Source organism: Fusarium phalaenopsidis (assembly GCF_050370095.1).
Source record: "Fusarium phalaenopsidis strain FUZ10S chromosome Unknown contig_32288, whole genome shotgun sequence".
Taxonomy (NCBI): domain Eukaryota; kingdom Fungi; phylum Ascomycota; class Sordariomycetes; order Hypocreales; family Nectriaceae; genus Fusarium; species Fusarium phalaenopsidis.
In genome coordinates this window covers 1,825,628-1,851,002 of record NW_028145412.1, presented here as the reverse complement: position 1 = coordinate 1,851,002, position 25,375 = coordinate 1,825,628, and the positions used below count along the sequence as shown (strand labels likewise).

General features: G+C 51.2%; 8 protein-coding genes across 8 annotated transcripts; 2 read left to right on the top strand and 6 right to left on the bottom strand.

Annotated features, from left to right (window-relative positions):
- Window positions 1-1,789: 1,789 nt before the first annotated feature.
- LRP88_04185 (lactonase family protein) lies at window positions 1,790-2,820 on the top strand (the record flags this gene model as incomplete). Its single annotated transcript, XM_083240763.1, has 3 exons — window positions 1,790-1,883; window positions 1,948-2,391; window positions 2,453-2,820. 3 exons carry the CDS (start codon window positions 1,790-1,792, stop codon window positions 2,818-2,820), a joined length of 906 nt encoding a protein of 301 aa, XP_083104053.1.
- A 416-nt stretch (window positions 2,821-3,236) lies between these two features.
- Window positions 3,237-3,806, bottom strand: LRP88_04184 (uncharacterized protein; the record flags this gene model as incomplete). Its single annotated transcript, XM_083240762.1, has 1 exon — window positions 3,237-3,806. The coding sequence occupies one exon, from the start codon at window positions 3,804-3,806 to the stop codon at window positions 3,237-3,239; it is 570 nt and encodes a 189-aa protein (XP_083104052.1).
- A 1,571-nt stretch (window positions 3,807-5,377) lies between these two features.
- On the top strand, window positions 5,378-5,833 carry LRP88_04183 (uncharacterized protein; the record flags this gene model as incomplete). Its single annotated transcript, XM_083240761.1, has 4 exons — window positions 5,378-5,418; window positions 5,469-5,584; window positions 5,638-5,648; window positions 5,711-5,833. 4 exons carry the CDS (start codon window positions 5,378-5,380, stop codon window positions 5,831-5,833), a joined length of 291 nt encoding a protein of 96 aa, XP_083104051.1.
- Window positions 5,834-9,562: 3,729 nt separating this feature from the next.
- Window positions 9,563-11,189, bottom strand: LRP88_04182 (uncharacterized protein; the record flags this gene model as incomplete). The annotated part of the gene is made up of 3 exons (XM_083240760.1): window positions 9,563-10,578; window positions 10,636-10,993; window positions 11,052-11,189. The coding sequence occupies 3 exons, from the start codon at window positions 11,187-11,189 to the stop codon at window positions 9,563-9,565; spliced, it is 1,512 nt and encodes a 503-aa protein (XP_083104050.1).
- A 1,811-nt stretch (window positions 11,190-13,000) lies between these two features.
- On the bottom strand, window positions 13,001-15,896 carry LRP88_04181 (uncharacterized protein; the record flags this gene model as incomplete). The annotated part of the gene is made up of 8 exons (XM_083240759.1): window positions 13,001-13,465; window positions 13,635-13,801; window positions 13,864-14,153; window positions 14,204-15,058; window positions 15,175-15,544; window positions 15,606-15,642; window positions 15,703-15,745; window positions 15,799-15,896. The coding sequence occupies 8 exons, from the start codon at window positions 15,894-15,896 to the stop codon at window positions 13,001-13,003; spliced, it is 2,325 nt and encodes a 774-aa protein (XP_083104049.1).
- Window positions 15,897-18,130: 2,234 nt separating this feature from the next.
- Window positions 18,131-18,949, bottom strand: LRP88_04180 (uncharacterized protein; the record flags this gene model as incomplete). Its single annotated transcript, XM_083240758.1, has 1 exon — window positions 18,131-18,949. The coding sequence occupies one exon, from the start codon at window positions 18,947-18,949 to the stop codon at window positions 18,131-18,133; it is 819 nt and encodes a 272-aa protein (XP_083104048.1).
- Window positions 18,950-19,693: 744 nt separating this feature from the next.
- Window positions 19,694-22,032, bottom strand: LRP88_04179 (uncharacterized protein; the record flags this gene model as incomplete). Its single annotated transcript, XM_083240757.1, has 3 exons — window positions 19,694-20,356; window positions 20,422-20,661; window positions 20,800-22,032. The coding sequence occupies 3 exons, from the start codon at window positions 22,030-22,032 to the stop codon at window positions 19,694-19,696; spliced, it is 2,136 nt and encodes a 711-aa protein (XP_083104047.1).
- A 1,069-nt stretch (window positions 22,033-23,101) lies between these two features.
- LRP88_04178 (pectate lyase) lies at window positions 23,102-24,247 on the bottom strand (the record flags this gene model as incomplete). The annotated part of the gene is made up of 1 exon (XM_083240756.1): window positions 23,102-24,247. One exon carries the CDS (start codon window positions 24,245-24,247, stop codon window positions 23,102-23,104), a length of 1,146 nt encoding a protein of 381 aa, XP_083104046.1.
- Between the last annotated feature and the right edge of the window lie 1,128 nt (window positions 24,248-25,375).

Here is a 25,375-nt window from a genome sequence, read left to right as displayed (position 1 = left end):
TCTTGCTATCCTATGGTGATTATCTGTTAGCTGTTGTGAACCTAAGTGACAGGCCGTATGAAGCTTACCTTTGGCCTTTCTTGTTCGTCAATTTCGTTCGGGCCTCCATGCAAGAAAGTGCAGGTCTCCCCATTTATACAGTACCCCTTGGCATAGAGCTGACATTGTTTCCGTGACTCTTGCGTGGAGTATGCAGTTGTTGGATCGTGGTGCATATGTCGATCGGTATTGGCCTGCAATGGGGCGCCCAAATTCTCATGCCGGGACGCTTCTGAGGCACCGTCTGTATCTGGGACTGGCCGCACTTGGACGGGTTCCCTCTGAGGCTGGGCAACTCGTGGTGCCAGCTCAATTTCGGGTTGGGACCGATGAGACTCGCCATTACAGACGTTGCCCATATTGATGAATTTTGACAGGTAGGGGGCGTCTTTGGAGGATGGGTCTTGGAGGGGAGACTGCGTTCAAGCCAGACTCCCGGCATTAGAGAGCATCCGAGGGCTCGGTCACTTATGTAGCCCACACTGCACAGGAAAAGGGCTGCTGCCCTTGTCCACTTTGTCACAAAACCGCCGAAAAGACTATCGAGGTCAATCAGCCTTGCTGTCAAAAAGTACAGTACATCAGCCGCAGTCACGAACAGGACGGTTATGAACACGTCACTGTGTTGCTAAAACCTAATGTTGTAAAGCCCCGTAACGGGAACATGACTGATCTTCTACTGCATCAGCCACGAGAAGTTAAACGATTGAAAGGGTCCCAACTGATGTCATGTCGCAATAATATGGCCGATAAGCCATACTATTACTTCGGGCATCCACAACTCATGCCTTAGCGAGACTCCCCTGTTGAGCACCAAAATCGAGAGCTCTCGAAGAGTTCCTCGATGGAATCCATGATGAGACGTTCTGGTAAGATTGGCCAGGCATCAATTGCAGCGCGCCGTAAGTACCAGGCAGTTAAGAAGTCTTTTGGATGTAGGTAAGATCTGGGATAGTGCACCTAATGTCTAGCGGAGTGGCGACCGAGAAGTCTCTCGGCCAGCTTGGAGCCTCTCTGCCGTCCCGAGGCTCAAGCTTGGAAAGATCCGTTCCCAAACTGCGTTAGAAACTTGGAGGGCCTCCTACGAAACAGCAACGGAGCCCTCGAATCATTGACGAGGAAAAGGACCTGACATAATGACTTGTGAACATATTCCGTTAAATGATTGAGCGCTTGCCGCACGTCCTGTTTTTGCGTGAAAATACGTACGGTAACATCGCTAATAGACCAAATGCCAACTGATCGTCGGGGCAGTTGACGATGGCAACTCACTAGCGATGCCGAGTTCCATCCCACATCCCGACGCTGACGCAAGTCAATCTGCCGCGCGTCTCCAGCTACACGCCGAGTTGTGTCTTCACTCTTGTTGAACAACTATAAATCAGGCTTGCCAAGACTTTCTAAATTTCTATGTTCTTCATCGCCCTCGCTTTCGGTCTCGTACTTGTTTCGTATCCGCTCCCCACTTGTCCAACGATGATTCTTACAAGGGTGTTGATCCCTCTGGGCACCGTCTCGGTTGTTTTCGCCGAGACCCATCATCTCTTTTCCGGTTTCTTTTCCGGCTCCACGATTGCAGGGATCGAATTTGATGATCTTTCCTCGTCCTTGACCTTGGTGAAGAATATTTCATCTGAAGCATCTGGGTCTAAGTGGATAACTCTCGATGTACGGCACCACGACTTCTCCACCGACGCTGATATTCTTGCTAACAATTAATGTGCCGTCTCCGTAGGCGCGTAGAAAAAACTTGTACGTTGCTACGACAGGTGCTTTCCAAAGTTACACGCTCACGGAAGACTTGAACCTGGCCTACGAAAGCAGCGTTAACTTGTCTTCGTCCTGTAAGGCTGCTCTTTATAGCCTCGGACACCGTGTTGCTTATAGCTAAACTAATCCTCGGCATAGGCAACAACGCGAACTTTGTCACCGCCCTGTCAAAGGCTCCGTACACCGTCTTTGGCACTCCATACGGAAGCGGCTGCCCGACATTGGCCATCTCCACCGACTCTTCTAGTACCCTTGAGACAACTGTCGCCAATGCCAGCTATCTTGATTCGAGCGGTGTTCATGGAACCGCTCTGAGCCCTAAGAATGACTTCCTCTACTCGGCCGATGATATGGGGAATGCGGTTTGGGTTCACTCCTACGACGAGGCGACGGGTGTCATTCGTGAAGTGCAGTATCTTGCTGCTGCCTCTGGTTCGAACCCTAGACACCTGGCCGTACATCCTAACGGCAAGTGGGTTTATGTGGTGTACGAAGAGGCAAACGCTATTGCGGCGTATGAACGAGACACAACTACTGGAAAACTGGAATTCCACAATGAGACTTATAGTCTTCTACCTTCAGGTGATAATATCCTGTACCAAAAGAAATGTTCTTCATGCACGACTAACCTTTGGATCCATAGGATTCACCAACTCCTCTTCGTATTGGGCTGACGAGGTGCTTCTCTCAATCCCAGTTCACGGTGATTCACCCAAATATCTTCTTGCCGCGACCCGATCACGTACGACTGGGACGCCTGGATATTTGTCAGCCTTCAGCTTAGATCCAAAGTCCGGTGGCATCAAGCAACAGCTATTCCTGCAACCCACGACTGGCAGCGGAGGGTCTGCCAATGCCGTTTCGCCAGCCCCGTTCACCGAGAATTACTTTGCAATCACAGACAGCGGAGAAAATTTCGTTGAAGTTTGGAGGATTGAGGAGAAGAAGGCTTCAGTGGTGGCTCATCTGGGTCTCGAAAATGGGCCGGCCAATGTCGTGTGGTATGACTGATGGGAGGCTCCAAGTGTCACCCCAGCAAGCCCAATGACGCTTTGGCGTTCATAGCACAGTAAATACTTTCAAAGGGTGCTTAACTCATATTACAATGGGGAATGTTAAAGGATGCATGAACGACGGGAGAATCTAGTATTGACTCAGAGTATGCGGCAATTCAAGAGAGAGGTAGTAATGACTGAAATACTGGCTAGAACTAGAACATCGAGTAATAACTGAAACTTGTATTTAAATAGGAAAGCAAACAATTATGCAGTTGAAGCATAATATAAGAAGAGGACCGAAAACGACCATCAAAACCATCAAGCTCTTCAACAACAAAGAAAAACCCCCTTGCTTCACTTCTTTCCCCACATAACCATCCCGGCTCACATCCACATAAGCCTTGTTCCGGAATCGGTTCGTATCTTCAGTTACTTCTCCAGGCAGACCTGAGAGTAGTAGGTGGCAAAGGTAGTAGCAGCAGCAGCGCAGCAGAAGATGCTCTCCTGATTAGCCTTGGCAGCGCAAGCGACGCAGGCGGCCACAAAGTTGATACCCGAGAAGTTGGCACAAGAGCGGCAGGCGCTGGGGTGGGGAGCACTGTCACAGCTGAAAGAGTTGGCCTTCTTCAAAGCGGCATCCTTGATCTGTGGGCAGTTCCGGGCGCGCTTGTGGATCGAGTGCTCGCCGCCAACAAACTCAAGGACCGAGTCAAGGTTGGCGAGGAGGTCCTCCTTCTTGGCCATTTCAACAATGGGCTCAAAGTAGAGATCGTAGAGGGACTCGGGGATGCACTCGGAGGGAGCATTGATGAACTGTTCAGGAACAGCAGGAAGAGAAGCATCGCTGGTGCTGTTGGCGTTGAGCCAGTCGAAGGTCTGGCCAAGGGCCTGGATGTGGGAAAGGCTGATGCAGCCAGTTGTGTCGCCAGAAGTGAACGAGACGTTCTTGGCGAGGGTCATGCCGGCCAAAGTGGAAAGGAGGAAGAGGAGACGAGCCATTGCTTCGATAAAGGATTGGTTGTATGATTGAAAGATTGTAGTGAGTTGTAGGGAGTAGCTGAGGGCTGATGCTTGATGCTTCTACTTCGATGCGGTGCAGAGCCCCTCTTTATAGCTTTCGATCTTTTCCAATAAGGAAGAAGTCTTTATAAGAGGTTGTAGATACACCACTCTCCACCTGGGTCTGCGGATCCTCGGCCCTGAGTATATCCCGAATGCCCGTCAAGCTTGTCCGATCACCTACGGACCTTTGGACATTCAGGGGGAGGTGCTTTGTGATTCTGTCTCACCAACGCCCTCGACTCGGATGCTCGGCATGGCATTGTGTATACTACTCGACAAGTTCTTCCCTTTATTGGTGTTTGTGAAAACTCTCGTCGTCCGGTTCGTATGATGCTGAGATGATTTTCCCATGCCCGTCCATCACAATACCATCCCCTTGCACACTCGATGCCTGCAAAGCTAAAATACGAAATAATTCATTTGGTGTTTTTGAGGCAGGTTGTGAGGGATTTCATCGCACGTTGCTCACTAAGACAACCGTATTGGCGTTGAGCTGTTGTTGACTCTAAGTTTTGACTTTAATTGGAGGAATATATCGACTGACAAAAAGATGCTCCCGTGGAGCTAGCTGGGCGTCTTTGCCGTGTTATCCGGGCCTGGACCGAATCTTCGTTCACATAATGATTCTTTCGATGGCACCTTAATTCACGCAACTCGCTGATCTCGCTGGTTAAGTCTACTATGAACTTTAACTACCTAGGTTAGACACGTCATGCGGTCCCTTGGCTACCGGATGACATTTGTAACAAACCCGGGCTAGTCTACCCGTCCCTTTGAGCCCTATATTACGAACAGGGATGACCTGATCACTTCTTTTACTGCTTTTGGAAACCGTTTGTTCATTTCCAGCTTCCTGGGCCCCCCACACCCCACGTGGGCAAGGGTATCGTACGCTTGTCCAATGTTTTGCTACGCCCGGATGCCTCGTATACAAACTCTAATGCTTCTACCAAAGCTTAGTTTCGGGTAGTCGGCAGTTCTCCCTGTCACTTTAGCCTCATTTTTCACTGGCATCTGCCGGCCGGAAGTGAGGGAGAAATCTTACGACCGTGGCACGTTTCTCTTCTCTATTCGATGATAGGTAGATATTACCTCTGCGAAACAGCTCATTAATTGTAATTGGCTTTTCCGTTTCGACTATTACTGGCAACATACCTTTCACGGATAGCATAGGATAAGCCCCTTTCTAGGCATAGTGATGATAGACCCTGGGGTTGGTTTGAGTTTCACCTGGAGCAAGGATCGAACTTGTCGTCAGCGTAGGACTGTTGAGGCATCAGCTCTGATCAAGACAGGTCGAATGACAAATTCTCCTGGCCTCTGAATCTGCCTGAAGAGGGCTCCATGTGAGTAATCTCTTCAACACAGTCCAGCGAGTATAAAGACCAGCCTTCTCGTCTCTATTCATGTTCGTTTTCCACAAGCACTCAACAGCTCATCAATTTTACACAATCATCTCTTCTCACTCTTCACATCAGCAACATCTTTTCTCCCCACCAACCGACAAAATGAAGGTCACTGCTCTCGTTCTTCTTGCTCTTGGCGGCAGGTAAATCTCATCTCATGTCCCCCGACGATTTCTAAGCTAACTTGGCAAAGCGCCATGGCTGCCAAGCACCACAACTGCGGCTGCAATGTTCGCGGACAGTACAATGTTGCCCTGAGCCAGGCTACCTGCGCTCTCTGGGGCTCGACCCAGATCCACACCCACTTTGGTAAGTGACAATACCCTGGCTTTGTAAGGGGCCTCAAGGCTAACCAATATTAGATGGCTACTCTGTAAGTGTTTGGATGAGACAAATGGTAGATTGCATTACGGACACTAACAAACTATCTTTCAGTGCATTGACAAAGGCACCGGCCGTGGCATCGATGGACAGCCCTGGGAGAACACATGCAAGCAGGCTTGGGATGTCAACTTTGGTGGAAACCCCAATGATGTCCTCGGCAACTGCTGGCACTAGATGCCTACCTGGGAGCTCCTCCTGCCAAGCTCAGCGTCGAATGCCTTTACTGTCCTTTCAGCTGTGAGAGGATCCGCAGCTGGGCTGGCAGCCCCAGACAGAGAGTGTTTTTGTGCGACTTTTACTTGACTTCTGGACTGTGTTTCAACAGCACAGTCATGGTTCTTTTGGTGCTCTTATTGTTATTTGACTGTTATATACTGCTCAGAATGAATATTTAAATTGCATTTGACACGTCTTTTGCGTCAGGTGAATTGTAGAGGGCCAGGGTTTATCGATTAAGCTGGTCCGATCTGATTTCACAACTCAAACGAGCAACTCAACGTGTTGCCGAACCTCCTCAACGCCCAAAAATTCCTTTTAGCATCATAAAAATAGCATTATTTCTTACCATGACTCATATGTCAACTCACTACGGAAAGATTACATGCTCAGCGCTTTTTCTTCTCCTCTCCGCTTTCTCGGCCAATTCCTCATGGCTCACCCTAGGGCCACGTAAGGATGCCGGTCAATCTAGCCCAGCTCATCCAAGCCCAGTAATAGTTGATGTTCATTCTTAGGGTAAGACAGCTATGGCGTTTTATCTACCTGAACCTCGCCATCGAGCACGCCACGTCTTGACAAGTTCAGGGTAAAGTGGGTAAACCCTTCCAGCCTCTACCCAGTAGTTAGGGTCATTGCGATATCCAACCAACTGCACCTAGTACGACTTGCGGCGTGATTTTGCATCCATTCTCTCGTCATGGATCGCTAAGAAATGTGTCATCCTGGTATCGAAGTCACAGCACGCGTTTCGACCTCCTTTGTCCTCCCAGTACTGCAGGACCAGCGTCTGATTCAGCCCCTGCAAGTCTCTCTCGCGGAACCAGCCTTCGGACAGTTCACCTTCCCATGAAGGACCATTCGCCCATTTGACTTTGAGGTCCATGGTAAACTCGATCTCGTCACCGAATTCATCTTTTTCCTTATTCTCCCCCTTCTTAGCTGGGCTTTTGCCATGGCTCTTGTGATCCACGATTTGAAAATCAGTCGCGGTCGCCAAGACTGTGTGGTGTCAGACACAACCAATCACTGGAAGATGTTGGTGATGGAGCTTGACTTGCCTGTGATATCTCCTTCTTTCGGAGTCTCTGTCTCCTTGGCTGGGATGTCTTGCCCCTCTTTCCGAATCGTCTTCTTTCTCCTTCTCCAACCCTTCTTTTTCGGTGCCATGGTGGCTATGATGGGATAGGAGTTCAAAAGATTACCCGTGGTGGAAGGGAACAGGCAATACTTAACGGGTCATATTACCGTTACAAAGACTTCTGTGCGGTAAAAGTAGGCCTATGAGGTATCACAGATGTCGGTTTCCGAAGCAAGGCCCTTGAAAATGCAACTAAGCGGAAGTTTAGTAATTCATTGACTCTTTGAGAGTCTTTGATGTCTTGTGCGACTCCAGCATGCCACAAAGTGCATCATAGTCAAAGAGTATCGGCAAGCGGCTGATGCCACTCCAAAGAGGGTTGTGGACAAACCCGTAACTATCCTTGTTTACTATGAGTACAGCATGTCGGTAATCCGCTTGGGAGAAGCGATAGTAACACTCAGGCTCACTTCAATGATGCACAGTTAAGTCCCTATGTAGATTTGTCCAGTCTGAAGCCCCCGGTTACACACCCGTTGTCATCATCTGTAGACCACTCTCAATCTCCAAAACCCGCCTTCATTGCGGCTTGACATTCTTCATCTCGCACCTCCTTGCCAAACAACCAGCCAAAACCCTTAAGAACGTCCACTTGATGTTTTTTAGAGCTGGTCAAGATTGGAAAAAGGTTGGCTGCGCCATGGGGCACCCCGGGATACGCGTCTAGTCGAGTTTTCACACCATGTTCCCTTAGTACTCTTTCGTAGACCAAGCCATCGTCTCGTAGGGGGTCTTGGCCGCAGACCTGGATATAAACTGGTGGAAGGCCCGTATGAGGATTAGGGGAGTTGAAAGGCGAAAAGTCGGACGATCGGATGTCAGGCCTGTAGACCCTGTAGACATATTCCCGAGACTTGGCGTTGATGACCATGGCGTCGGCGTTTTGTTTCCTCGAAAACCAGAGAGCCTTATGCTCTTCGGGCACAATGGCAGCGTCAAAGATCATTGGAATATTGAGCCAAACTCCGAGGATTGGTGGCGACAGTTTTTGGGTAACCCACTGCTGAACCGCAACCGCGGCGAGGTTTGCGCCAGCAGAGGTCCCACCAATGAAGAATCCTCTGGATAAGTCCAGGCCCAGCTCATCGGCCATGTTTGAGCTCGTCAAGGCTACAAGGGAATCCCAAACATCTTGTGGCGCGGTAGGGAAGGGAAACTCCGGGGCCAAACGATACGCGATATTAACCACGGTCACACCGTACAGGGCAGCAAACGCCCTAGAATAGAAGCTAATGTGAGAGTAGTGTCCAAGGCAAAAGCCTCCTCCATGGATTAGAACGACAAGAGTCCCCGTGGCCAAGCTTTGTGGTTTGTACACTCCAACTTCATGGACATGACCATCGCGCATTGCCAGGTTCTTTGTATACTCGGTCCGAGAGGGAGGAGGTGATTGAATGGGATAAAGGCGCGACATCTGGGCAAGGCTTTCCAGCGACATGCTCGCGATCGAGTTGGCAGTGCCATTGGCAATCAGCTGTTTCCGTTAGAGTAGGACAAGGGAGTGTGGGGCTTTTATGTCTTGCCTCCGCCAGCTCCGGACTATAAATCTTCTAGTCAGCACGCGAAGGGGAGCATGAGATATTCGCGCTTACTCGGTCGTGCGCCCTAGGGCTTCCACGGCCTCAACTGTATCATATGTCTTGAGTTGCGGATCCATAGCATATGTTTGCTAGTTGGAAATTCTTGATCAGTTTGATATCTAGTAATGGCTTGCGCTGACTAGATGTAGTTTGAAAGGAGTGCAGGGACACGAAATTCCAGTTTGCGAGCTGCTGTTCAAGCGAGCTTGTGGCCGGCGGCTATGATAGACCTATGTATTCAATTGAAGCAGACATAAAAAGGGCTGAAAGAGTCTGGCTTTTCCATAGTGCGGGCACAGGGCCAACGAGCTATTTACAGGAAACTGAGCGCCCCGCACAAGGGTCACATTCAAGCTGAGCAAAGGACAGCCCCTGCATGGGTTGGTACTGTCGGTGTGTCGTCCGACCAATGATGACCGGTTTCTGATTAATGGGAGCAAAGCCCTAGCAGTATCCAGGACTGTTAGTTTCCAGACAACCGCTATCCAATATTTCGCAGGCCATAATAATTCGAGCATGTAGTGGATGATCCAGCCGCTGACGCCAGAAGAAGAGAGGTGACTAACAGCAATGGGGGTGTTGGAAGGCTTGGGGTTCGTGATGCCCGGGATACCCGGTACAGGTCATCTGTGCTTCTGGCGCCTTGGCAGAGCTTGTGGTCGGAATTGGGGTAGGCACAACAATCAAGACGTTGATCACTGCTTTTAAAGGAATGATGAGGGTCCACGACATGACCTCGAAGCTGCTATCCCTTATTTTTGTTACGATGTGATAGTTATGGCCATTCCACGAGAAGTCAAGATGGAAAATCCTAGAATACATCCAAACCTCGCAAACCTTGCGCGAGGATAATCCACCAAGATAACCGAGCCACTTGTGCCACGCAACCGGGTCTTTCAGACTTGAACAGACGCACCAAGACAAAGAATTATCGTCAATGTCTCCAGAAAGCCCATTTGCCTTCGACTAAATTGTGTAAATAAAATCGGGGCGCTTGTCACCGGCAACCCATCTCTGCTCCTCGGTCATGGCATCCCATTTCTCGTTCATTCTACCCTCTCTTCGAATCTTGTTCTGCCTTGCCAGGGCAAAGTGCATAAAAACAGACCCGCCGAGGAGGAATACTGCCTGGTATCCAAGGACAACACCGTGGCCGGACCAGAATCGAGGAGCTTCCTTAACCAAGTAGATGTTGGAGGAAACCACGCCGTTCAGGTTGCCCCATCCAACCACCATGCCAAGGACGACGGCACGCTTCAGCGATCCTTCGGTATTGTTGATGAGCCAAGATAAGGTGTTGGGGATGGTGGGGTAGATGCCGATGGCTCCGAGGAAAGTTCCAGCATATTGGATCTTTGGATTGGAGGTGGCGATGAGCATGAGGAACCCGGCGATGCCTACAACAACTGTAACCATATTGAGGTATCCGCGCCAGCGGGTCTTGTCAGCAAGGAGGCCGATGGAAATGGTCATCGTCGCAGCAGCCGCGTATGGGGGAACACTCAGGAGCTGGGCTCGAGTTCCTGTGTATCCCATGCCCCGGAGGATCGTAGGGAGGAAGAGAGAGAAGGCGTAGAGAGGAACAAGACAGCCCATATAGATGGCCATGTATCCATATGTCTTCCAGTCCTTGAGAGCTTCGTAGATGTGTCGCTTATCGAAATCTTCGGCCGTCTTGCCTTGCCTATCAGCGATGATGCGTCGCTGGACCCGAACTTGGTCGTCTGGGGAGAGAAAGCGAGCGTTCTCAGGCCAATCAAAGACCATCCACCAGCAGAAGAATCCGACGAAAGTTGTGGCGAGGCCTTCAATGATGAAAATCCATGCCCAGCCTGGCTTGCCGCCGATGCCATCCATCTTGGCGATAGCAGCAGCGAGGAGACCGCCGAAAGAGCCTGCAAGAGCAGCGGCGGAAAAGAACACGGCAGATCTGGCGCCGATTTCTGATCCCTTGTACCAGCAAGAGAGGTAGTAGTTAACACCTGGTGGGCAACGGTCAGTCAACTATCACCTTGAGTGTCGGATTCGGTGCTCATTACCTGGAAATAGACCGGCCTCTGCAACGCCGAGAAACCAACGTGCAGCAAGAAGGCCCTTGAAGTTGGTAACAAGACCCATGAGCGTCATGATGACGCCCCAGACTACAATAATGATGGTAAAGAAGATTCGAGGTGTAAGTCGCTTCAGAAGCGCGTTCGTAAGGGGCTCGAAGACAGCATAGCTGATGAAGAAGATGGTCAAAGACAAATTGTAGTCGGTTCCTGACATGTTAAGATCAGATTCCATGCCAGCGAGACGAGCGTTGCCGATATTGGTTCGATCGAGGAACGAGAGGAGGTAGAGGAGAGACAGCCAAGGGATAAGCCAAAGGTCGACTTTCCACATGAGCTTTCGGTCCTACAAACCAGATTTAGCTCACACAAGGAATAAATCTTGGAGGGAGAGCGAGTCGTACAATCTCAGCGCGTTCCTCGTCACTTTTACCAGCGTCAGGGTCAGGCAAATTGGCAAGCAACTGGATGCGCTCATGGTGAACCCCAGTGGGCTTTTCGTCTGCTCCAAGCTCGATGCTGGGGTCGGTTCCTTTAGTCATCGTGAGGGGATTCTCACAAGATCCCTTGCGATAGTAGCTTATGGATGTGATAAATTGTAAGGCTTCAAAGAAGAAGTGTGTGAGAGATGGTGAGCCAAAGTTCAAAGGTCATCTAGGATACTGGGATCCTTTTATACTCCATCTTGAAAAGAATCTCATCTGAAACTGTCGGATCCCGGGGTCATCTAGAATCCGGGGATTCTGGGGAATGTTGGGGTCGCGAGGTCTGTGGTAGATGGAAACTGCCCGAGCCCCGGAATGGACGGAACATCTAGCCAGAAGCAGAAGGTCTAGATGCTCAACTGCGGGACACCACGTTGATGCTCTACTCCAACCTGCAGTGAAACAAGCCTCCACCTTACAACTGAGCTTATTCTCTCAGAGTGCCCGCACGTCGGACAATGACCCCCGGTCTGTCTAATCAAAGCGTCAGCGTGAGACACGCTGCCAGGGACCCTAGTCATGATATGGCCAAGGGTGAAGGCGGTATGTTCTGGAGGTGTTCTAAAGACAGGCTCGGCTTGTGCCCCGACACCTCGCCGTAGAACACCGACCCAATAAACGCGAGCCTTATACCACCCGCCATTTCCCCGCATCGCAGAGGCTGGGTGTGGGCGAATGGGGTGACATCCAACCCCTCAAGGATGGATTGGGGCTTGTCTGATAGGCGGCCAAGGCGAGTCATGAACGGGACGAACTGAGAGGGGCAAGAAGATCGGGGCCTCCGCATGACGCTATCGCAACTTTAAGCAGTCTTCCATCTCCCGTGGGCCGTGAATAATGCAAGGATCAAGGCCCATGTTCGGCGGTTCTTGGATCTCGACTGCGATCTATCGACAGATGGCGCGTCAGCGGCAACGTCCGGGTTAGAGAAATCTCATGGCAAGATTAGGTTCACGATCATTGGCTGCATGGTTTGGAGTCAAGGCACAAGGTGAGGTAGCTAGCCGAGGGTCAAGCCGTTCCCCAAGTCAGCACCAAAGGTGAGTTTGGAGACTGCTCCTCACACGCCTAAGTGCGTGCTCTACATGTAGCTGGATAGCTCCTTGATAGACTGCATTAAACATTGCTGATAAGCTTGAAAATTAAAAATAAATAAATAAATAAATAAATAAATACTACGTCAAGTCGCCGACTCCAAGTCTCCCTTGCTCCGGTGCGCTACTTCAGGCCCCCAGTCCCATCCCCAGTTCTATCCTTATCCTCCGAGGCACAATTGCCTCACGTTGGCGCTAAAATGCGCCATGCTCACTACGGTATGGTGCATCCAACACTGACCATACCCTCCCCTGCCAAGGACTCACCAAGTTGCTCACCTGCCTCCACAAACAGCATCGATTGTCAAATTTCTATCCCCCCATCCTGTTACATCTCTCCCCCTCATACGATCTTCATTATTTTACTACCCCGCTCACATTCCGTGTCCCGGGGAACATTGCGAACTCAGCTGGGTGGCAAACTCAGGATTCAACCATGTCCCAGATGAAGAGCAGACTCACTTGTCAATGTGCTTGGGAGAGCAGACTTTACAATGTATTCTGTTGCTATCACAACTATCATCATTACTTCCTGGTCCTATGGCATGTTTCAGCCTATCTCTGATTTCACTATTCGTGTGTCCACCACAAACGTCGGTAACATTGCTTATCTCTTCAGGGAAAAGGGAACTCCAAAAGGGAACGAGGTTTCTTTCAGAAATTCCCCATCAACATTGTAAGGTTTCTTGCTCTATCCAACCTGCCTTTTTGCTGATGAGTTGCATCCACCCCCAGTTACGGACGTCGCCTGGCTGGGTCTCCGGCCGATTCTAACTAATCCAAGCCGCGCGTGTTGATATGGATACCTCCTCTCTGACCTTGCAGGGCACGAATCTTCTTTCTAACACATCTCGCCAACTCATTGTTTGGCCGGCCCGCCCAGTGGGCATCCAAGTCCCGGAGGGATGTATCGACAAACTTCCTTCCCACACTGGTCATCATCCTGAAATGGGCTCCGATCCACTCATCCCAATATTCGGCAATTTGAGTCGATAGCCTGTTTGCTGCTTTTGAAGAAGGGTCGTCGGCTCGCTTCATCCATGCTTCGTCGTCGCGGACGAGCTCAGCACGTATGTTATTAGCCGTTCTGGTCCAGGACGCGTGTACATCGCGATGGTTCATGTAGTTGAACACGTTGATGACGGCGCGGACGGCCGTCAAAACCTTGCCGTAATCCGCGTCGTTTCGGGTAAGCTCCTTTCGTTTCCTCTCCTCCACTGGCTGGTAATACGCCCACAACTGGCAGGAAGAAGTGCGTTAGTCTTCAATTGTGCTGAAAGGTTGATGCCGGTACTCGCCTTTGCCTTGACGGCGTTGATGCTCTCTTCGAGGAAGACAAACTCTTTCCAGTTCTTCGTGGAGCCGTGGGCCTCCATTATTCGAGCCATGGGGCGTTCTTGCTTGGAACGTGACCCCGGTGGAGGGGGGCCCCTTTGATCATATCCTTCTCAAGCATGGCCTTGGCAAAGTCACAGTAGACTCGAGGAGATGTTGGTGTAGAGTCATCGGGAAGCTCGTGGTTTGCAATATCATCTAGGAACTTAACCATAGTCTGGAGTTCCATGATTTGTTCGGCTTTCGTCAAGTTAGTCTTATGCTCAACGGCCGTCGCTTGAATGTGACTTATTGGCACTTACTGACGTATTTCGCATTGGCATCCTTGGCCAACAGGGGAATCACGTGGTGGCGGACGCCTCCACTAGTGCAATCCTTCGGGTTTATGGCATTGTATGCCTTGTCGTATCGTTCATCATCCAGTGTCCAGTCTCCAACGGATGGATACCTGGCCGAGTCATATTTGATAGGGTCGGTGCCTTGCTTCGTCTTGTCCCAACACACTGTTTTGAAGGGTCGAGAATTGCCACTCGGCTTATATGGATCCCGCTTCGTGAAACTTTGCAGTACCGGCTCTGGCAAAGGACTGAACCTGCCTTGTTTGTTAGTGTTATTATGGGACCTCGGTTCAACTGGACTCACCCTGGGAGCTCGACTGGGTCTGGGTACACAAGTCGCCTCGAACTGCCAGATCGCAGGTGGTTATGTAAATGTCTGCGACGATTGTCTTCATCTCCGGTCGCTTCGCTGTCGGCCTCGTCGCTACTTTCATTATCGGTCTCATCGCTGCTTTCGTTGTCGGTCTCGCGGCTGCTCTCATCCTTTCCCTTGTGGTTCTGCACTTTCTCGTCCTTGGGACATTCAACCACACCATCGGCGCAGAGGTCGCTGACTTGGCAATCACAGGGTCCTGACAGCTTCTCATCGGCCGAGACTGGACATTTGAGGACGCCGTCTCCGAATTCAGTGCGCCCTTTGGACTTTCCAGGTTGTCGAGATGGCTCCTTGTCCCGATCCTTGTCGTTGGTTTCGTGGATGACATGATCCCCTGGTGCCTTGCCCACAGACTTGTCGCCCTTGGTGGATTTGCCCCATGTCTGGATGGTCTCACCGCCCGTGTTGTCGAAAGAGACCTGCAAAGCGCCATGGTCTACACGCACGCCGGACCGGTCCCAATCCAGGCGCATGGCCGAGTACATGTCGAGATCGTACCTGGAAGCCCAGAAGCCGCGCGTGGAGATACCCTGGGTGTCCCGTCTCAAATTTCCAGAATCCATCTGAATCTCGATCCCCATGGAAAAGTCAGGGATGAGACTCAACTCTACTGAACCTTTTGTCGTCTCGAGAAAGCCATCGAAGTCGTTCTGCTGGATCTCGCCCATGTTCGCCCCATCGTTTGGGCCAGCAGATCCGGGGAATGTCTGACGGATGAAGCCTTGGTCCTCTCGGACTTTGGTCTCTGTGCTAGATCTGGTATGCATCTTTGCCGTAAAGTCGCTGAAGCAATGCGTTAGTATGTTCTCACTTGTCAGAGCAGAAACCTGGTCACTCATCCTGTGAAGTGGGCATCTTTGCCCTCAAGACCTATTCTGACGTCGAAACTTGGGGCAAACGAGACGAGGCCCGGATGCGAAAAATGCATCTTCATCTGGTCCTTGTCTATGACCGAATCGTGAGCGACGTAGGTGGTGTCGATCCCCAGGTTGCCCATGACCTCGACAGTCGAGTCAACCTCGTACTGAAGGTCGACAAAGCCATAAACCTGCTCGATCTTGGATGGCTTGAGCTTCCCAATCAAGGTGATGCCGAATTTGGTCTTGGCGTCAAACGAGCTCGTGGCCCTCATGTCAAGGTAACCGTTCGCATCCTCTTTGCATTGGAGGTTGTCCCTGAGTGTCTTGTCGAGAGTTTCGCTCAGTGTAACTGATTTCTTTGTTGACTTGAGTTGGGTGTAGTATCGGTTCTTGCGGATGAAGTCGAATTCTAGACGGCAATGAAGGTTAAAGACTGAAATGTGTCGCCTGGTTGGGATTTTTATACTCACTTTTGACCCAGTTATAAGGATCGGCAGAGAAGAATCTCTTATCCAAAGTATCTATTTACGACACTTCGCCGTGGTGGAGCGAGCGTTTGGAACGAACTCCAGGGTCCTCGACGATTCTGTCCCAGTATCCTGGCATGTTGCTGTCAAAAAATGTTAGTTGTTTCTGCAGGAAGTACTGGGTAAGATAACGTACGAGTAGTCGATGCGGATGAAGACATCATCGCTTTGGCGTTTGGCGAGGCCAAAGTCGTAGGAGAACTCGAGGTCCATGACCTCCTTGCTGGCTGGCATTCTTTTGACGAGATGCCCTGGCAGCGCCTGATCTTCTGACCTCTTGAGAGAATGGACAACAACATAGCTTCCAGGGCCGCAATTGTCTGGCATCCGAACGATGGTCCCTTCAAGTCCACCCTGGAGCACATCGTCACAGTTACTGTCATGCCCATCGTGACTGCAGAAGATTCGGGTAGTCTGTCGACCAGAGGACGTAATTGAAGCGCAATCGACGACTTGAATATGAGAGCCGTCTCTCTTTGAAAAAGAAGAGACCTCTTCCTTTGGCCCTGCAATGAGGACAAAGCCGAAGGCCCCGAAACCAGGGTCCTGATTTGGGTTGTCGGGAGTTGATTCCGCACCTAGGGATATCATCGGGAAATCCATCTCCATCAAAGATTTTTACTTCCTCAACTCTGGAATCGATACATATTGCACCAATCTCCTTTTGGGCAAAAGCTATTGCGTGGCACCAGTTGGTGATATTACAACTTACAAGGACTACGGGTAAGTCGTCTTTCCTCCCCAAATTGTCCGTTCGGAATAGGCCCTTAACATGTACGCCAGCCCAACCCGTCTCCCTCAGACCACTTCAACCTCTACCTACAAGACGTTTCCACTCACACCCCCTGCCACTCCGCGCGACGATGGGATATGGATTCTCGGCAAAGCCCCCTCTCCTACTCCGACGACGACGAAGGAGGCCGAACACACGCCACTTCCTTTGGCCCCCGGAACTTGGAACGCATCTCGATGCTTGAATTATGAGTATTATTGGGAAGCGGGCGATGACGAGGCGAACGATGAATTCAATGGCTGTCAAAGTCTCGCACGGGCGTATCGGGTTACTGTTGAGGATCTGTACAAGTGGAATCCTCTCCTCAAACAGCAGAAACCTTGCATGATGAAGCCCGGGTATCAGTTTTGCGTCCAGTTGCGTGAGTCACTCTTCCCTAGTCACCTTCCAGGGCATCATCTCATCAATCATGAGCAGATCCTACCGAAGAAGAGTTAGAAGCGTTATATTCTCACCCTGAGACGTCATCCACCTCTGCTGGAAGCACCAAAATCTCAGAAACAACGACAGTCTCTACCTCCACTACGGCCATGGATAAGTCCTCGAGTGGCGGGGAAAACACAAAAAAGATTTCCAAACCGACGACAACCCCAACTTCTGAGCGTACTGGTGGATCGACGACCACTGCTGAGAGCACGAGTGAAGGAGGTAGAGCCAAGACTATCACTAAGACAGCAGCCAGTACTGAGACGTGGTGCAACACATTGACGAGCAGTGCTGGCGGTAGCGTCGCTACCCCAAGTCCAATCGCAGTGAGTATTTGAAACTTGCTGAAGAATCCAGATCACACGCTGACTTGATGGCTCTCCATTAGGATGGTATGAAAGGCGGCTGTAAGAAATTCTATAGAGTCAAGGCGGGGGATTATTGCGACAGGATCTGCAAGGAAAACAACATCTCGATCGAAGAGTTTATATCATGGAACCCAGCTGTTGAGTCTGACTGCACTCTTGTCATGAAGGACTATTACTATTGTATCGGACATTGAGGAGTTGGCATGGGCTGGGAATGAAGGACGAGGAATAGCTGGTTGACCTGGCTGACACGGACTGTTTAACGGTAGTCGGTGCTTGTGTACCATTTAGACCGTTATTATCTCTTTCTATTATCGTTTTTTTTTTTGTTATATTCGAAGCCCGGCTCTCGCTGGGATAAATGCGCCGATAGATGGTGTCTTCTCCTTCAGTCTCGGGGTGTGTCTCGCAGCTAGAAAAGGCGTCGTTGAAGCGAGGAGTCAAGTCGCTTCTCACCGTGACGAGGCCAACTACCGAGTGAGATAAAGGTGTCTGCATCACAGAGTAGCTAATGTCGTTTAATCAGGTATATGTCAACCAGCCTCAGGCAGTTACCAGTAGAAAGCTATCAAGCTACTGGGCTGGCCACAACAGAGGAATTCGGAGTGGGCAAGGCCAATGTTTGGGGGGCGACGCTGGCTGAGGCCACCAAGACAGGAGGGACGTAACGGCGTTATTAAGCTAAGGCAGGCACATCGGGTGAGGGCGGCAGCTGGAAACGGCCAAAGCCACTGCGCATCCTCTAAGTGGCGCCCTCACAGGCGCTGCGCCCACTGTTGGGTCAAGTTTCAATTTCTAGAGTCTCAAATTGTCTTGGTTGAAATGTAAAAAGCCCATATCCCCTAACTTGGCTCGGACCTGGTACGACTATCCCATGCACCTTAATAAAAACAACTACTCATAGGATACATGTCCTTCATGCTGTTTGAATCACCATTCCCTGTCAAGTAATAGACGCCCACAAGGCCTTGGACGGGACAGTCGTCAACCCCTGGATAGCTGCTCCGGCCGCTCTTGGGACGCTGCCAGGCACGATCGAGGATTTTGATCCTGACATTCTCCAGAGCCTTGTAATCTTCCTCCAGTTTGTCCGGGAATGACAGGCTCTCCAGCTCAAGGATCGTGGCCTCATCGAAGACAAAACACACAAAGTGACGAGCAGGCATGAACGGGCCGGAGTCAGAGCAACCAGCAGGCCAAAGTCCGTGGCCTCGAAGCAAAGCGTTGAATTCTTCACGGACGCGGTCGTCGGATGCCCCGTCCAGAGCCTCTCTGTCTTGAACGAGATCCAACTTGAACCGCTTGTATGCCTCGGCGCCGAGGGCCGGGTGGGCGTTCTCTGCGAAGATGCGATGCACTACTTCGACTAGCTTCTGTGCCGCTGGCTCAAGCCCCTTCATTGCCGCTTCCGTGTATGAGGTGACAAAAACGTAATAACCCCAGGTCGGATCGCTCTGCCTGCGGAGCTTTCTGAGGAGATACCATGCCTGGCCGCATTCATCACTATCAGAGAAGGGGCCAGCTCTGTCCTTCAAATCTTGAAATGATTCAGCCGTGCTCCTGATGTCGGAAGCAGCGCCAGGGCCTACAGACCGAACATTGAAAAGGCGCTCTGGGGGAACCGGCCGAGTGGTGAGGGTAAGGTCCCGCAGAGGGAGTCGAGGAGGCGCGGGTGTGCCAGCTTTGCCACGCCCAGTCATGGTGAAGATCTGTCGAGTTGTAGAGGCTAGAGACACTGTGAGGAGAAGAGATGAAGAGAAGGTTGGATAGCGGTGTTGACAGCTTTCCTGTATTATGCCTGCTTGCCAAAGCAAAGCACTACACCTTATCCTAATACGCGACTATACCACACTGGCATGTTTCAGTTAAACAGCCAACAAAAAGAAGGGCCTAACAACCAACAAATGATGACAGCAAAACATGCCACATCGTATGCCATTGGTTGTTTTGATCTCATGGGTTCCTAGAACCTACCAACTCCTTACATTTGCCTATGATTTGTGGGAGAGCCAGTTCCCACTAAACCCCAAAGTGGCCATGTCACATCATGCAGTCTCTCGCCGAGTTAAGCAACCTACTCACCAACCCGCCCCTTCAAGCGCGACCTGAAGAACGCTGAGACGTACCGCCCCGACGCTAAGGCCAGGTCAGATGTTGTCAAGGCCACAATCCACAAGCCTAGCTTCAAGGTGGGTGGGCGACTTCACCTCGCGTTCTTCGTTCCTCGATCTCACCGAGCCGTAGCTCGGCTACAAAAATGATTTTTGGCGAGTCTCTAGTAACATGTAACTTTGGGCCGATACGCCAAAACATCCGAAGCCAATTAATTCGTTGGCCGGGCTTAGGTTGTGCAGATATCTGAACGCCATATGGAAGGTTCAACAAAGAAGGAGCTCAAGTCAATGCAATAAAGAAAAGATAATAATTAAGTAATATATAAATAATTACAGCCCATACTCTTGTTCGCGCGGCGATACTTGCTGGTAAACACCAGACGTTGTCTGTGTATTCCCAGTTGACCCACTTGACACGGGCTCAAAGCAGTAGCCACTGGAGTTTGCAACAGCCGAGATCCTCCAACGCACAGCCATATGACTTCTGTGCGGGCCATCAACGGCACTTCCCACCATCTTCTCAACCGGAGGGCTATTGATGGCAAGCGCGAAATGGTTCTCCGGCTCAGTAAAGTCTGCAACCAACCCGAAATGAAAGACAAAGTAGAGAAGACACATGAGGTTGGTGACAAAGACAAAGGCTAGAACGGCATAGAAGGCCTTTTGCCAGTCATCAATGTGACCAGATGTGTACTGTTGACTCGAGATGGACGCATGAAATACCTCCACCCTGCCGTAGTCGTGGAACAAGTCTTTGTTCGCCCGAGGATCGAAGGCGCCATAGTCCCACTTGTGTTGAAAGGTTGTTCCCAAAGCCGAGCTGCTCAATGATGCAAGAGTAAACACGCAGAAAGCTTCGGCCATTGAAGGAAAGTCGGCTGGGAGCTCTGGTGTTTTGAGAGCAAGCCGTGTCACAAGGCTTGGGTTGCTGGATAAGCCCAGGGTGTCAACATTAAACAGCTTAAGAGCTTCAGCTAAAATAGGTCCCATGACCTAAACATGATGTTAGCATTCGACACATTAACACTGGTCTGAGATGAATCAATGATAATACCTACAGAAAAGCCAATACTTTCATCAACCAGTGCTGCCTTTTCGGTTGTGTCTGCACAATGCGCCTCCAGTGCTGGTTGCGGTGTGCCTCCAATAGAAAGGTGAGTGGAACAGTCGGCAGACAGCCAAGTCCGTAACTGACAGAGGGTGTAGTTTCCAAACTTAGGGGCTTTTGTCAGAATGTACTGAGTAGCACCATCTGATCCAACCATTTCGGGGAACAGCATGCCATAGTCTTCGGGGTACTGTGATGCAAATTGTCAGTATGGGTGGGTTCAAGTAGGAGGTACAGGTTCACTTGCCTTTGTAAATAGCGGACGGCCTCGCCCGCCTAGATCAGCCCATCCAAAGATGTCATCAACTACAGTGCTGCCGGGCTTGACTGGTTTCTCCTGCCTCCGTTCCGTAGTGTTCTTGTCCTCGCCATCTGACCAGGTTTCGGAGATTATTGGCTGGAGTTCATTGCCGTCCATGTTGACGCAGAGCACATTGAGTGTAGGTGATGAAACGCGGGCTTTGATGTTGATACCGCCGAGTCCCCCGAGATCCTCGGGCTGGAGGATACCATTCGACGGCGACCGAAACGCTTCCCAGACTCGAGGGTGGGGGAGAGCAATTGTGGCGTTGTCAATGATTCTCCCCCATTTCTTATAAAGCTCCGGGACATCCTTGTACTTGGCGTCAACCCAGGAGGCTTGCATGGTGACGTTGTTGTCGACCATGGTGCTTCCAGCAGGGCGGTTAACAAGCTCAATGCCGGTAGCATCCGTGTTGTTCCAATCAATGAGATAAGAGTACAAATCGTGAGACGACTGGGAGCTGAACTGAAGGATCAGACAGTTGAAAAACTCATAGTACGACTCCATGTCCCAGAGGTCAGTATCTGAGCCTGGGTTCTGCTTGAGAAGAGGCTGGCACTGTCTGGCTGCATATACGGGGTTACCGTACCACGTATGCACAGTAGCCTGCAGATTCGCATCTTTCCATGGGCTGTACTTGAGCTTTGGGGCAACAAGGGCTTCCGAGGCGGTTGTGTAGAGGAAGGTGGCGATCAAGACGGTAAACGACATGACACCAAGAAAGGTAAAGCCAGCCAGTGAGACGGCACCGAAGTGAGTGAAGACCGAGCCAGGCTGGACTACCCATTTCTTCATGGTCATGTCCGCAAGCGTGATCCCCTTTGTCTTCGAAGCCATGGCCCGTCGGCTAAGGACTTGTCCGAGGTAGCCGATAAAGACAGTGGCGAAAGAAATCTCGATCGTCTTGCTCAGAAGTTGAGAGATCAAAGCCGCATTCGAGGGCGACAGACGTCCCTTCTTGGCAGAGATCATGTCACCCCATCGCGGCTGCGCAATGGCCGTCGCGAGCCAGAGACCGCTCATAACGGTTGAGTACAGGGCGAGGAAGAAGAAGCCGGCAGTGACAAAGCCGCATCTCGAACGTGTGAGCTTCTTGTCGGGCGGTGTCGTACGCGGGGGGTATTGCTCTTGAGTCGACACGGTGACGGGTGCGAGGGCCGGATCGTTGGGAATGCCAGGCTTTTCGGAGAAGGGTGTCTGTTGTGGGTAGCCATAGTTTACAGTCGGTGCGTCGTAGGGGCTGTTTGGCTGGTACATGATCACTCAGGCACCAAGAACTCGATAAAGTTGAACGGGATGGAAAGACCGGCGTTGGAGGGCCGAGAGGTTCGCGGTGTCGAATGATGAACTTGTCCGTGGATGTCGACCAGTCCGCAGCCAACTCGGTTGACGGCCAGAAAAGAAAGCGTGCCCTGCCTTTAAACCTCAAAAAGGAGTCAAGGGGCCAAGTTGAGTTTTTGCAATGCCATTCTGAATCAAAGTGGCTGAAAGCCCTCCAAAGCTGAGAACTGCAGTGGCGGACGAGCTGAACCTCGATTGTCCAGACAAGTGACCACAAACGCAGGCCAAGAAGCACTATCGCATTCCCTACAGTGTCTCGGCCTTACCAGGCGAGAGCTGCCAAGAGGTTGGCTGCGCCGTGTGACTAAGAAGTGCTTACATCCGACGGTCTAGCCCTCAAGCCTCAAGTCAGCAATTGACCAGTCTTGTGAGTTGTAAAGAGAGAGAAGTCTCAGTGTTCAGCCAGCCACGGCGTTGTGGCTTATTTTGGTCCAGAAGCGATCCGCGCTTGTTATTACTTTAACCTTATTACGTATGCATATTTTTTACCTATGAGCGCCTATCGCGTGGTGCGAGGCAGTTTTTCTTTGGGTGATTCTCGACTTTTGCCCTTCTCCATGGTTATTGACAGAGCGATGCCGCCAATGTGGCGTTTAACTCAGCATTATTCCGGTAACCCCATGGTTTCCATTTGTCCTTTTTATGTTCTAGCCCTTCACGTCTCGCTTGAACACCACTACAGTTGGGCTCTGTTCTACTGTTGTTTGGCCTATGCTTATCACCCCCAGCACAAAACAGTGCTGACTCTACAGCTCTCCGCCCCCCTCGCTCATCCCGGCACTATTCTCGTTCACAAAACATCACTTGCAGTACGAAACATCAAGTTATGGCCAGCACCTATTATTTAGTGGTTATGTACTTTTGTCTAGGTATATATAGCACTGAAAGAAAGCTTCGTTGTCACTTCACCCCAGGCGGGTAGAAGCTTGTGAATACCAACCCGTTCACTCCTTCGTGAGGCTTCAAAGCCGAAGTGTGAGAACGCTTAGTTGTTGAACCAGGAGCCCCAGTTCCAGCCACCAGTCTGCTGGTTGTCACCGGTCTGCTCCTGGTTCTCGACCTCCTCGTCCTTGTCATCGGAAGACTCCTCCTCGTTGTTGCTGTCGTCGGACTCCTGGTTGTCATCAGACTCGTCGTTGTTGCTATCATCGCCAGACTCGTCGTTGTTGTCGTTGTTGTCGTCGTCGCTGGACTCGTCATCACCAGTGGTCTCGGTGGGCTGAGCGGGCTCAGCAGACTCAACAGGGGCGGACTCAACGGGGGAAGACTCAACGGGAGCAGCCTCCTCGTCACCGCTGCCAGAGGTAGGGGTAGCGTCAGAAGGGGCAGAGGTAGCAGGAGCGTCGTCACCGGAGCCGGTCTCGGAGCCAGAGCCAGCACCAGCCTCGGCATCGCAGCTGCCAACCTTCTCGGGCTCGCTACCGTCAGTAACACCCTTGAAGGCAACGCACTGCTCCTTGACGTTGGTCACGCTAACACCAGAGATGCTGGCAGTGTCGCCCATGTTGGGGTTAATGCCGACAAGGACCTTGCCGTCGCTGGCAGTACCACCAGAGACCTTGACGTGGCGGGCGGGCATCTCCTTGCAGTTACCGCAGCTGCGGTAGAGCTTGCCAAAATCGGAGACGGTGAAGTCGTTGATGACGACGGTACCGCCACCGTTGTGCTGGATGACCTTGTCCTCAGCGCCCTTGGCACCACCGCCGTTTATGGTGGTGGTCTCGCCATCAGCCTGCTTCTTAATGCTGAAGGCATCCTCGCAGACAGCGTCCCACCAGACGTTGGTGAGAGTGCAGCCACCGTTGCAGTGGACACCCTCAATCTGGTTGGGGCCGATGATGACGTTGGACAGCGAGGCGCCGGCCTCGAGGATGAAGACGGCGTCGGAGTCACCACCCTCCTCCTGACCAGTGCAGGAAACACCGCGGTCGAACATGACGTTCTTACCATCGAAGGTCTCGCCGGCGGCGATAGTCATGGGGGCATCGAGGACGCTGGTGCCGTCAGCCTGGGGCTGCTGGCGCTTGGAGAGATCGGCCTTGGGGGCCTTGGTGATCTGGGGAGGGGCAGGCATGGCGTTGGCAAAGTTGCCAAGGGCCAGAGTGGCCGCCATGATCATTCGGTACTGCATGTTGGTGGAAAGAGTGTTGTTTTTTGTTGATGTAGAAAAGAGAGAAGGATTGGTATCAGACCGGTCTGAAACTTTGTGCTGTAAGAGTGAAAAACGAAAGAATGATCAAGCACAGCTTGTCAAAAAAGAGAGAAGAAGGTGGAATGAACAATGAAAGTACTGGTGAAGACGAGGAGCAGAAAGAACGAGATGGACGAGATGCCATCGCACCTTTATACATCAGATCTCGGTCTGTAAGTCAGGTCACTCCTCGGCCGTCATTCGCGGACATAACTTGGCCTTGAGAGGTTACATCAAGAGCCTCCTCGCGTAAACACACTCGCTTCGCCTACCTAGCTATGGAACAACCGTGCCTGAAACGTCCCCACTGTTTGAAACGGCAAAATTCCTAATTGATACATGCCGTGAAGCTTGTTTCAGCTCATCGGAAATGCCACCTATCACGCCAAGTTGACCCCTGCCAAGCGAGAGCGGCTAACACGACAGTCAGGACGAATTTTCCCGCGCTGAAACGTGCCCCTATCAAGGGTCGACGGTGACAGTCGTGGATCGCGTTAGTGGGCTTGTCAGTGATTATTTCCGAGAATCTCTCCATCGCCTCATCTGCGGGATCTGAAAGCCAAGCTCTGAACCCGCTGCCAAGCAGGTTGATAGTTCAAGCTTAAGCCTTCGCTTGCGATCAAGCCAAGACAGCCCCGTCAACAGCTATCTTTATCAGATTGAAGCATCTTGAAGCATCTCACACGCCATGACAGCCCAAGGCATCAGCAGAAGGTGGACCCATTGTCCAAACTCCCCACTGTAGGAGACAAATGAGCACACTGACGGGCCTGACTCGGGGAATCGGAAGGGACCCACGAGGGATAATAGTATCCTGACTCGACGTTAAGATCGTCGTCGGCCAACTTGACTGTCACCGTCAACGTTCTGTAAGCTTATCTCCATGTAGTAATTGGAAGCGCGCGGAAAATTCCATGTCGTATTTACTTGATAATGGCCGCCAATCAAGTGCAATCAACGGCAACCAGGCCGGCAAGTGGGAGACGTCAAGCTTGGGATCACACTCTGCCTGGCGTGGTTGGAAGAACTGTTGGTCCATGGGCTGGCTGACCTGAATTGGGGCCTTAG